We start from the raw sequence: 13,982 nt of genomic DNA on the forward strand, positions 1-13,982 counted from the left end.
GACTTCCCCCTACATATTTTATACTTTCTCCTACAAAAAAACTTGTAATGCCTACTCCATTTGTAATTCCATCGATTACTCGCCTATCAAAAAAATGAGTTAGTTCGGACAATCCTCTTATACCTTTTGTTAAGGATATTGAATAAAACGTATCTATGTAACCACGATTATATGACCAATCGTATATCAAATATATTATTTTATCCAAGAAAATTCTGTTTAGGACCCCTTTTTGCAAACGAATTTAGTAAGTTCAAATTTTGTAAAGATGAATAAAAAGGCTTATATAAAAGGAATGCTGTAAATATTCCAAAACAAGCTATACTCACTGAAAAAGTTGCATTTGTTAAAAATTGATACCAATCCTCAAAATCATTTGAATTTTGATGTAAAAGATTTATAGATGGAGTTAATAATTTGGATAATATATCCAAATGTATTCCTTCTTGATTAAAAGGAATTGCTATGGCTCCAACAAAAAAAGTAAATAGAACCAGTATAAGCATAGGAAATAACATAGTATTATCCGATTCATGAGGATAAGAAAAAGCCTTCTTGTAGCCAAAATTCGTAATAGTAATAAGAGCCCCTTTTTTTACATTACCACCAATTCTATATGGCTTCTCATTATTATTCATTGTTAATAAATTATTCATTGTTAATAAAGGGGATAAAGGAAAATTTCTGTTAATCATTGTTTGCTCTTCTTTTTTACCCCATAGTTTTATTGAATAGAAGGAGCTACCTTTTTTGCCACTATAATTTTGAAAATTAATGTTTAAATGTCCTTCAAAAGTAAGTAAATAGATCCGAAACATATAAAATGCTGTTAATCCGGCCGTGGACCAAGCTATTATTGCAAAAATCGGTGAATACAACCAACTGTCACTAAGAATTTCATCTTTGGACCAAAAACAAGCAAGGGGTGGAATACCACAAAGAGAAAGTGTACCCACTAAAAAAGCAATTTGTGTAATTGGCACATGCTTTCTTAAACCGCCCATAAAAACCATATTCTGGCTTTTATCTGGAGAATATCCAACAATAGCTTCCATGGAATGAATAATGGATCCGGATCCTAAAAACAACAATGCCTTCGAATAAGCATGAGTAATCAAATGAAATAAAGCGGCTCGATAAGACCCCATACCTAGAGCTACCATCATATAACCCAGTTGGGACATTGTAGAATAGGCTAAACCCCTCTTAATATCTTTTTGAGCAAGAGCTAAAGTAGCCCCTAATAATACTGTTATTATACCTATCAAAGATATTAGATTCATTATGTAAGGTATAACTATGAAAAGAGGAAGAAGGCGGGCTACAAGAAAAATTCCCGCTGCTACCATAGTGGCAGCATGTATAAGAGCCGAAATAGGAGTAGGCCCCTCCATGGCATCAGGTAACCATACATGAAGGGGAAACTGCGCAGATTTAGCAACTGCGCCGGCAAATAATAAAGAGGCACATAAAGTAACAAATAAAAAATGAACCTCATTATTATAAATCACGTTATTAAATATTTCGAACAAATCTTGAAATTCGAAACTTCCCGTTATCCAATAAAAACCTAAGATTCCTAATAATAAACCAAAATCGCCTATCCGATTAGTTACAAACGCTTTTTGACAAGCGTTTGCCGCAACAGGTCGTGTGAACCAAAACCCTATTAATAGATAAGAACACATTCCAACCAATTCCCAAAAAATATAAATTTGTATCAAATTAGAACTAGTAACTAATCCCAACATTGAAGTATTGAATAAACTCATATAAGCAAAAAATCTCAAATATCCTTGATCATGAGACATATAATTGTCACTATAAATAAGAACAAAAATTCCAACAGTAGTGATTAATATTGACATAATAGAGGTAAGTGAATCAATAAAGTAGCCAAACTCGAAAGAAAAATCATTATTGATGGTCCAAGACCATCCATATTGATAGATAGAACTTCTATTTATTTGCTGAATAGACAGATCGACCGAAAAAATCATAACTATACTTAACAATAAAATATTGGGAAAAGCCCACATACGACGAAGATTTTTTGTTGCCGTCGGAAAAAGTAGGAGTCCCATTCCTATTAAAATAGGAATTGGAAGTGGCACAAAAGGTATGATCCATGAATATTGATATGTATGCTCCATAAAAACTTTTTTCTTATTCTTTCTTAATTAATCGTTTCTGATTCACCGGCTCTTATCTCTTTTGATGGAAAGGGAGCAATAATACAATCAAGATATTACAAAGTTAACTGGAATTTTCTATTATTAATCTTTTAATCTTTCTCAAATATTTCAAAAATATTCAAATTTCGAAGTTAGAAGTAATCAAATGATATCACCGAGTTACTAATGGAAAAAAAAAATATTCTTTTTTTTTTTCAAAATTATGTATCCTTTAACAGATTAATTACGAGTCTCATTCGAATTTGATTGAAAATGAAAATTGGGCATACTCTCTCTTCGAGCTTGACCAATTACCAATTAATAGAAAAAAATTCAAGTTTGTTTTTTATTAGGTAAATAAAATGGTTTTTTTACATTTTTTTGTTTTGATGTATTTTTCGTGTATAAATGGAGATGTATAAATTATAAATGTAGGACGACAAAAAAAATAGGCAGAGATAGAGAAGGAAAGACTCTTTTTTACGTTTTTTTGATTTCATCAATTCAATTTATATATCATAATAGATCCTAATCTATCCTATAGATTTGAATGGAGATATAAAAAAGAAAGGTACCAATAAATTAAATACAAATTCTTCTTTTTTTCTGGATAGTGTATGGAATATAAATAAAAAAAGGTTATATCATATTTTTTTTTTTTTTTTTTTCTAGAATAGAAGCATTTTATGTTATTTTCCCATCTCTATTTAGTTCTTATGAAATTTATATAGTAGTATATAGATAATTATAATCTAGAAAATCTATTAATCTAGAAAATCTATAGGAATAGATAAATAATGACATAAAGACACCGATCATTTTGTTTTAAAAATAGATGTCTTTGACATCCAACTATAGCACTAAATAACCTTTTTTTTGAATGGCAGTTCCAAAAAAACGTACTTCTACATCAAAAAAGCGTATTCGAAAAAATGTTTGGAAAAAGAAAGGATATTGGGCGGCGTTGAAAGCTTTTTCATTATCGAGATCTATTTTTACGGGTAATTCAAAAAGTTTTTTTGTACGACAAATAATTTTTTTTTAATCTGAATTGGTTTAACTCGAATAAGATACAAAGGTTTTCTTTTTTGAATATCTTTTTTTTTTTCATTTCCGGGATGGGGATTCTCATTTTCCCCATCGCCCCATTTGGTATCTTAGTGTTATAATAATTTGTTATTTTTATAATATTCAATTTCAATTTATAATAATAAATAATTAAATAATTAAATAATAAAAATTTGTATATTTATACTATAGCTATATCGGAGCACATATATATAAGAGCTTTAACTGGGTTGTTGAAACTAATCCATTAAGTTTCAATTTTGTAACTTTATGAATCATTATTTCTCTGAATTACTATATATCCTTCCCTTGCTTTCAACCCAATTGAGAAAACTCCCTTTATAATTTAGTGGATATACAAATAATGTATCAATTTAAAATGATCTAAAAAAATTCTATGTTTGTATAAGAAGATGAATCAAGACATATTTTTAGAATTCGAAATTCGAAATACTTTTTTGAAGTATGGTACAATTATGACAGGAATCGAAACGCTTTTTATATAACGTAACGTGTACAACCCAATATCTAGTTGGTTTGATAAATCCTTAAAACGCAAAATCCTAACGATTAATACAAAGCTATGCAAATTACATAAATCTTTTGAAATCATTGGATGTGGTGCTGAAATTGTGATCTCTAAAAATAATATTTTTTCATTCATTTATTCATTCAATTGATAAGCATTTTTTTTTTTATAGATTCATAAAAATCATATAAAAGAATGAGAGATGAATCATTAAAAAATTAAAATGATAAAGAACATTTTTTTGTTGAATTCTATCTATGAATTGAAGTTACAACTAGTTAGTTTAGTTACAATAGAGGAGTTCTCTTTTAGGAAAACACAAACTATAAAATCTCTGTTGAAATAATTAAATATTAAATTAAATATTAAATAAAAAAAAGGATAATTAAATAAAACGATAAATAATAAAGATTCTTTTTGAACCTTCAAATTGCTATTTAAACGAGTTTTTATTCATCAATTTAAATTAAATGCTTCTTTTACATTTTACATTGAATTGACCCCTTCACCTTCAATCTCGACGATTGAATAAAAAATGGCTTATTATGATTTCGAGCAAGCCGCTATGGTGAAATCGGTAGACACGCTGCTCTTAGGAAGCAGTGCTAGAGCATCTCGGTTCGAGTCCGAGTAGCGGCATAGTATCTTCTAAAAGAGATAGAATAAGTCCTATAATGAATTTAATTCCTGATTTCCATTCCATAAAATCTAGAAACCCTCGCTTTTTTCAGAATTCTTATGATTTTTTCAACTTTAGAGCATATATTAACTCATATATCCTTTTCGGTCGTTTCAATTGTAATTACAATTCATTTTTTAACCTTATTCTTATTAGTCGATGAAGTCGTAGGACTATATGATTCATCAGAAAAGGGCATGATAGTTACCTTTTTCTGTATAACAGGATTATTAGTCACTCGTTGGATTTATTCAGGACATTTCCCATTAAGTGATTTATATGAATCATTAATCTTTCTTTCATGGGGTTTCTCCCTTATTCATATGGTTTACTATTTTAAAAAGCGTAAAAATGATTTAAGCGCAATAACCGCACCAAGTGTTATTTTTACCCAAGGCTTTGCCACTTCGGGTCTTTTAACCAAAATGCATCAATCCGCAATATTAGCGCCTGCTCTCCAATCCCAGTGGTTAATGATGCACGTAAGTATGATGGTATTAGGCTATGCAGCTCTTTTATGTGGATCATTATTATCAGTAGCTCTTCTAGTCATTACATTTCGAAAAGCCATAAAAATTATTGGTAAAAACAATAATTTATTAAATCAGTCATTTTCGTTTGGCGAAATCCAATACATGAATGAAAGAAGCAATGTTTTATTAAACACTTATTTTCTTTCTTCTAAAAATTTTTACAGGTATCAATTGACTCAACAATTGGATCGTTGGAGTTATCGTATTATTAGTCTCGGGTTTATCTTTTTAACCATAGGAATTCTTTCGGGAGCCGTATGGGCTAATGAGGCGTGGGGATCATATTGGAATTGGGACCCAAAGGAAACTTGGGCATTTATTACTTGGACCGTATTCGCGATTTATTTACATACCCGAACAAATAAAAATTTGGAAGGTGTAAATTCCGCACTTGTGGCTTCTATGGGATTTCTTATAATTTGGATATGCTATTTTGGGGTCAATCTATTAGGAATAGGTTTACATAGTTATGGTTCATTTACATTAACATCTAATTGAATTGAATAAAAAGGCTAAGCCTAACAAATACTAAGATAGGACAGCGTATATATAAGAAAACTTATTGTAAGCTGTCAAGAACCTTTTGAATCACTCCACTACTTGATTCAAAAGGTTCTAACAAAAGCCAAAGATGTCTGATTAAAATTCAATTTAATTCTTTTACCTTTTTTTACTTAACTTAAACTTAAGAGAAGAAAAAAGACTTCTTTCTTTTTTTTTTCACTGTACAACGAACAATTTTAAAAATCATAGGATTACTTTTTGATTTTTTGTTTTATTCATCAAAACTATCTATAAAAATAATTATATAGAATAGTTTCGACCTTCTCACCTGATAATGAGAGGACAAAATCCGGATAAATACCAATACCTATTACTGGTAGAAAGATAGAGATCGAAACAAATAACTCTCGTGGTCCAGAATCAAAAAAATAAGAACTTTGAGCATTAAATAGCTTGTATCCATAGAACATTTGACGTGACATAGATAATGAATAAATAGGAGTTAATATCATTCCAATTGACATTACGAAAGTAATTAGTATTTTTGGCATTAAAAAATATTTTTGGCTGGTAATTATTCCAAAAAAGACTATCAACTCTGCAACAAAACCACTCATGCCCGGTAATGCAAGAGAAGCCATCGATAAGATACTGAACATCGTAAATATTTTTGGAATCGGAATAGCCATTCCACCCATTTCGTCGAGATAAAAAAGACGCATTCTATCATAACTCGTTCCTGCCAAGAAAAAAAGTGCAGCACCGATAAATCCATGAGATATTATTTGTAAAATAGCTCCGTTGAGTCCCGTATCAGTTATAGAGCCAATTCCTATAATTATGAAACCCATATGAGATACGGAGGAATAGGCTATTCTTTTTTTTAAATTCCGTTGACCAAGAGATGTTGAAGCTGCATAAATTATTTGCATTGTACCCACTATTATCAACCAGGGAGAAAATATGGAATGAGCGTGGGGTAATAATTCCATATTGATGCGAACTAATCCATACGCTCCCATTTTTAATAAAATTCCGGCTAGAAGCATACAAGTACTGTAATGTGCCTCCCCATGGGTGTCTGGTAACCACGTATGTAAGGGTATAATCGGCGATTTGACAGCAAAAGCAATAAGAAATCCAATATAGAATATGATTTCCAGTGCGACAGGATACGATTGATTAGCTAATGTTTCAAAATTTAATGTTGGTTCATTAGAACCGTATAAACCGATACCCAAAACTCCTATTAATAAAAAAATGGAACCCCCCGCAGTGTACAAAATAAATTTTGTAGCCGAGTACAGACGTTTCTTTCCCCCCCACATGGATAGAAGTAGATAAACGGGAATTAATTCGAACTCCCACATGATGAAAAAAAGTAAAAGGTCTCGAGAAGAAAATGATCCTATTTGACCACTGTACATTGCTAGCATCAAGAAATGGAATAATCGCGAATCTCGAGTAACTGGCCAAGCCGCCAAAGTAGCTAAAGTAGTGATAAATCCTGTCAGTAAAATGGGCCCTATAGAAAGTCCATCTATTCCCAATCTCCAGTAAAAATCAAAAAAATTTATCCATTTATAATCTTCCTCCAGCTGGATTAATGGATCGTCCAATCGGAAATGATAACAAAATGCATAGGTTGTTAGAAGGAGTTCAAATATGCATATACACATAGTATACCACTTAATTAGCTTATTTCCTCTATGAGGAAGAAAGAAAATTAAAGAACCTGCAGATATTGGTAAAACTACAATTATTGTTAACCAAGGAAAATAATTCGTGGTAAAGACAAGATGCACTTGGACCAGAAAAACCCGTGCTCAAAAAAGATTTTTTTTGAGCACGGGTTTTTTCAGTAAAAAAAAAATAAAATGGATTCAAAATGTATTCAAGTGGGGTTTTCGGGAACGTATCAATAAGCTAGACCCATACTTCGAGTTGTTTCATGCCATAAATAAACTCGAACGCTCAAGAAATCTGTTGGACAAGCGGATTCACATCTCTTACAACCAACACAGTCTTCTGTTCTTGGAGCGGAAGCAATTTGCTTAGCTTTACATCCATCCCAAGGTATCATTTCTAACACATCGGTGGGGCAGGCTCGGACACATTGAGTACACCCTATACATGTATCATAAATTTTTACTGAATGTGACATGGGATCTATAATTTTTTGAACATCATAAAATTTCAATCTAGTAAACTTGTAAATGAATCATTATAGTTAAACACCAGATGAATCAACGATTTACCAGAAATTTTCTAATCAATTTCCTTCGGGATCAACTCATAAGAAAGGACCAAGATACTTTGATTTCTTACGTTTTCGAAAACATGATGTAGATTCCAACATATTGGACATGCTAATTCAAATTGGTGAATCTTATAATTTAATATTATTAATATTACTTATTCAACAAAGTTGATTGATTGATACGCGTTGATTTTCTGTTACGATAAATTGAGGAAACAATAGCTGATCCAATAGCTGCTTCAGCGGCTGCAATAGCTATAACAAAAATTGATAAAATATTTCCTTTTAATTGCCGACTATCAAAAAAATCAGAAAATGTTACAAAATTTATATTAACCGCATTCAGTATAAGTTCAAGACACATAAGGGCCCGAACCATATTTCGACTCGTGATCAATCCATAAATACCGATAGAAAATAAATAGGCACTCAAAACAAGTATATGTTCGAGCATCATTGACCAACTCCTTATCAATTTCGATTCATTTTAATATGAACAATAATTCAACGGATTTGATTGACTAGAATAGAATATAACAAAAAGAATATATTGGAAATATCTCGAATAAACGAATTTCTATTTTATATTTTATACACGAACAAGAATTCAAGGAAAATAGATGCGATAAGACAGAAAAAAGTTTAATTTGGATTGCTTGCTATTCCTAGTTAGAAAGATTTATTACTGACGAGCCACAGCAATTGCACCTATCAAAGCAACTAAAAGAATTAGTGAAATGAATTCAAATGGAAGAAAAAAATCTGTTGCTAAATGAATTCCAATTTGTTGACTATTACTTATCAAATCTTGTTCTATAATTTGGTTTGATCTTGTAGTCCAAATAATCCCGTACCATGATGTATCTAATATAGTAGTAATTAGCGAAACAAGAATACTTGTACAAATCAACGAAGTAAGGCCATTCCCAATGGTCCACAGATTAAAATTTTTATAATATTCTGAACCATTCATGAACATCACAGCAAATAGGATTAAAACATTTATGGCTCCCACATAAATAAGAAGCTGGGCAGCAGCTACAAAATGAGAATTTGAGAGAATATAGAATAAGGATATACAAACAAGAACCAATCCCAATGAAAAGGCAGAAAAAATTGGATTGGTAAGTAATACCACTCCCAGGCCCCCTAATATAAGACCCGATCCCAGAAAAACTAAAAGAAAATCGTGTATTGGTCCAGGCAAATCCATTATATGTAAAATAAGAGATAAATAAATCGAAATGCTTTTCATGATCTTATTGACCCGACCAGGAATTTTTTTTTTATGATACGTTCCTAATTGAATAAAATCCTAATCTATTAGGTGTGAATTGATCTAAGTACAATTATTGTTTCGTTTTTAATTCTTTTTTTTTGTTCGGTTCGAAAGGGTATTTTGTTTTTTGAAACTATATATTTCGAAATAATTACGAATATATTAATAGATTTTCAAGAAAAATGAATTCGAAATTCTTATCAACCAGTTAATTTGTAATTGAATTTTTATTTATTGACCAAACAAAGAGTAAAGGCCTCATTCTTTTAAGTCAAACCAAATATTCTTTTAACTTAAACCAAAACGGAACCTTAAAAGAATTGGAAATTTCTCTTTAATAGAATAGGAGGTTTACTTACTCAGTTTTTCTTTGAGGCGAATTCAAAATTGTTCGAATTGTATAATCGTCAATTACTGACATTGGTAAACGGCCCAAAGCAATTTGATTATAATTCAATTCGTGACGGTCGTAAGTAGAAAGTTCATATTCTTCAGTCATTGATAAACAATTTGTTGGACAATACTCAACGCAGTTACCACAAAATATACAAATTCCGAAATCAATACTGTAATTAAGCAATCGTTTTTTTCTAATATCCGTTTCAAATTTCCAATCAACAACAGGCAGATCTATAGGGCATACACGAACACATACTTCACAAGCAATGCATTTATCAAATTCAAAATGGATTCGCCCACGGAAACGCTCTGATGCGATTAATTTTTCATAAGGGTATTGAATAGTTACAGGTAAACGATTTGCGTGGGATAAGGTAATCATGAAACCTTGACCAATGTACCTTGCTGCTCGGACTGTTTGGTGGCCATAATTCATGAACCCAGTTACCATAGGGAACATATCGTGAATATCTATGAATAATTTTATGTTTGTTTCTTTCTCTTGTTTGAACCAAGTCATGAATCTCGTATTCTTTTTTTCTTTACAGTGAAAGAAGTTGGAAAGAAGTTGTTAATAATAGATTACCGAGAGAAATGGGTAAAAGAAATTTCCATCCAAGATTTAATAATTGGTCCATTCTTAACCTAGGTAAAGTCCATCTTGTTGCGATAGAAATAAACAAAAACAAATAAGTTTTAGCTAATGTAATAAAGATACCAATTGTCGTTCCAAAGATTCCATTCATTTTATTTATTTCAAATAGCTCAGGGACGAATACGTACGGAATGGAAATATTCCAACCCCCCAAGTAAAGAACTGTTACAAATAAGGAAGAAAGTAATAGATTTAGATAGGAAGCAACATAAAATAAACCAAATTTGATACCCGAATATTCGGTTTGATACCCTGCTACTAATTCTTCCTCGGCTTCTGGTAAATCAAAAGGTAATCTCTCACATTCTGCTAGAGAAGAAATTAGAAAAACGATAAACCCTATTGGCTGACGCCACAAATTCCATCCCCAAACCCCATATTTTGATTGCGCCTCAACTATATCAACTGTACTTGAGCTGTTAGATAATTATAGTCGATGATAACATCACTGTTCCCATCGCTAGTCCAAAACCGTACATGAGGTTTTCAACTCATACGGCTCCTCGTGGGTCACAAATAAATTTAAGGACCGAATCAGTATTATTTCTCTTCGTATGGTTGTAGAATAGATAGAGAAAAAATGGATTGGAAGGTCCAAAATTATACCAATGGAATTCTGTCTGCTATATTATGAAGAATAAAAAAAGTGCTTCTGAATTGATCTCGCCCGTTACTAATTTCAATTTTTATTTGTTGAGTAATAACTTAAGCCTTCAATAAAATACTTCTTGTAGAAATATCAATAGATATTTCAACCCATTGTTTTCGATTACGAAAAAAATTAAATATTACATTAGCTCATAAATCATGACACAGATTATATCTCTCTATATATATGAAAGAAAGAATAAAAAAAAAAAAAATATTTATTTTTTATTCTTTCTTTTTCGTTCCTATTCTTCTTTCTGATCTGAGAAAATTACGAATGGGGGCTTAAACTAAAAAATAGTAAAGGATTATTTCGTTCCTGATAGTCATTACTTTAATCGGTGGATAGGAGCATACTCTGGACCGGAATCGTGGGTAGTACTGCCTACTCATTTCTACTAATTTAAAGCCCCAATTAGTATTCTTTTTATGTTATCCAGAAATATCCTTTTTATATAATTTACATAATCTCCATTACTAATCCTTTGTGTATTTTGGTGTTCCTAACCATCCACTCATTTTTTTGTTCAATCCCCCGTTTGGTTTGGCAATACATGTATGGGAATCTATACAAAGGATAGCCAAAACTCTATACGGTTGATCTTTTGAGCCCGCTTCAAGCTAGATTGACTAATCAACCCGTCTTGGGGTAAAGACTTCTTCCACTTATGTTTTCTTCCACTTAACTCTTGTACATAGGAAATGAGATTAAATTTTTTTTTGTTTAATTTACTGCGAATTTATAAGCTGCTTTCTTTCACTCATATATAACTATCTAATTTAGTTTATCAACCTGAAGGATAATAAAATAACGAAGATATCTATTCAATCCATTCAGCTTATTTTATAGAACGAAAGGAATAGGGAAAAGAAAAGTTTATATTTCAACGAATCGCACGTAGAGATATTGATAAAACACATAGAGTTAATGGTATTTCATAACTAATCGATTGAGCAGCAGCTCGCAGACCACCTAAAAAGGAATATTTATTATTTGATCCGTATCCTGACATAAGAAGTCCAACAGGAGCAATACTTGAAATGGCAATCCATAAAAAAATACCGATATTGAGATCGGCTAAAATAAGGCGAGAGCTAAAAGGAATTACTGAAAAACTTAGTAAAATGGATATGACTGCTATAGACGGTCCAATACGGAATAAACGAGTATTTCCTCTAGATGGAAGAATATTCTCTTTGAAAAGCAGTTTTGTTCCATCTGCTAGAGCTTGAAGAATTCCCAAAGGGCCGGCGTATTCAGGCCCAATACGTTGTTGTATTCCTGCAGATATTTCTCTTTCTAACCATACAATTACTAGTACACCTATTGTGATTCCCAATACAAGAGTCAAAATAGGGACAAACATCCATATGATCCCATAGACCTCTTTTAAGGATTCCAATCTGTAAAAGGAATTGATATCTTCTACTTCTGTTGTATAAATTATCATTTCAACGATCAACTTCTCCCATAATGATATCTATGCTACCTAGTATCGTCATAATATCAGCCAATTTCATTCTTTTAACTAACTGAGGAAGAATTTGCAAATTGATAAAACCCGGCGGGCGAATTTTCCATCTCCAAGGAAAACCACTTTGATCTCCTATCAGAAAAATTCCTAATTCTCCCTTTGGGGCTTCCATTCTCGCATAAAGTTCTTGTCTCGGTAATTCAAATGTAGGAGAAGGTTTTTTACTAATGAATCGATATTCAAAATCATTCCATTCTGGATCCCTTTCTCGATCAAAACATCGGATTTCTAAATTCTCATAGGGACCCCCCGGAATTCCTTCCAGGGCCTGTTGAATTATTTTTATGGATTCCGTCATTTCACTGATTCGGACTAAATAACGAGCTAATGAATCTCCTTCTTTTTGCCACTGGATTTCCCAATCAAATTCGTCGTAACACTCATAATGATCAACTTTACGAAGATCCCATTTGATTCCAGAGGCTCGTAGCATTGGGCCGGATAGACCCCAATTTATTGCTTCTTCTCCACCAATAACCCCTACCCCTTCAACTCGTTCTAAAAAAATAGGATTTCGCGTAATAAGTTTTTGATATTCAACAATTCCTGTTAAAAAATAATCACAGAAATCCAAACATTTATCTATCCAGCCATAGGGTAGATCGGCCGCTACTCCTCCGATACGAAAATAATTATGCATCATTCTCATACCGGTGGCAGCTTCGAATAGATCATATACTAATTCTCTTTCTCTGAAAATATAGAAAAAGGGGGTCTGTGCACCAATATCGGCCATAAAAGGTCCAAGCCATAATAGATGAGAAGCTATACGACTCAACTCCAACATAATTACTCTGATATAGCTGGCTCTTTTAGGGACTTGAATATTGCCCAATTGTTCTGGTCCATTTACGGTTATTGCTTCCGTGAACATAGTGGCTAAATAATCCCAACGTGTTACATAAGGCAAATATTGTATAATTGTTCGGTTTTCCGCAATTTTTTCCATTCCTCTGTGTAAATAACCTAATATTGGTTCACAGTCAACAACATCTTCACCATCTAGAGTAACGATGAGACGAAGAACACCGTGCATTGATGGGTGGTGAGGTCCCATATTGACTATCATAAGGTCTTTTTCTGTAGCTGATAGATTCATAAGTTTTTCCTCGATTCATTCTTACATGAATTGTTGAAAACGAAAAGAAGTACATCAAAATGAAAAATATAATAAATCGACTAATTCAATCAAATTAACGATTTTTTGATTCCCGAATATCCAACTCACTAATTAATTCTTTATAACGTATGTTATTTTTCTTTGATAAATAAGACAGAAGCCGTTGACGTTTTCCTAGAATTTTACGTAGACCTCTCTGAGATAAATAGTCTTTTTTGTGCAATTCCAAATGTGAAGTAAGTCTTCGTATCTTATTGGTGAAACTGACTATTTGAAATTCAACGGACCCCTTGTTTTCTTCTTTTTTTTCTTGAAAAATAACTGAGATGAATGAATTTTTTACCATAAAACAAAAATTTCTCTCCCCCTTTTTTTGAATGTGAATTTTACTGATCAGTAATAATAATAATACCATTCATTTTAATATGCACAATGATTTTAAGTTCGTTATGAACTTTATAATTTTTTCAAATAAAATTAATCAATCCGGTTTTCAATCATAATATATGGAAAAATGTACCATTGACGAATTTTCAAACGCGGATACATATGTATCCTTACCATACTGAAACGACTGCCATTATTACTATTAAACCAAT

The 13,982-nt window shown here is 31.8% G+C and overlaps 1 protein-coding gene across 1 annotated transcript; it reads right to left on the reverse strand.

The window, feature by feature from the left end:
- Positions 1–9,129: 9,129 nt before the first annotated feature.
- Positions 9,130–13,778, reverse strand: LOC149503723 (NAD(P)H-quinone oxidoreductase subunit H, chloroplastic). Its single transcript, XM_089757941.1, has 2 exons — positions 11,627–13,778; positions 9,130–10,506 (listed from the first exon to the last, which is right to left on the reverse strand). The coding sequence occupies exon 1, from the start codon at positions 13,360–13,362 to the stop codon at positions 12,181–12,183; it is 1,182 nt and encodes a 393-aa protein (XP_089614067.1). The 5' UTR covers positions 13,363–13,778; the 3' UTR covers positions 9,130–10,506; positions 11,627–12,180.
- Positions 13,779–13,982: the final 204 nt, after the last annotated feature.

Source organism: Durio zibethinus, unplaced genomic scaffold, assembly GCF_047325235.1.
Source record: "Durio zibethinus cultivar Kanyao isolate XHJ-2024 unplaced genomic scaffold, ASM4732523v1 HiC_scaffold_3, whole genome shotgun sequence".
Lineage (NCBI taxonomy): Eukaryota > Viridiplantae > Streptophyta > Magnoliopsida > Malvales > Malvaceae > Durio > Durio zibethinus.

What these genes read in the sequence shown, in the direction of transcription:
- LOC149503723 (XM_089757941.1), bottom strand. Translation starts at nt 13,362, where the DNA reads ATGAATCTATCAGCTACAGAAAAAGACCTTATGATAGTCAATATGGGA.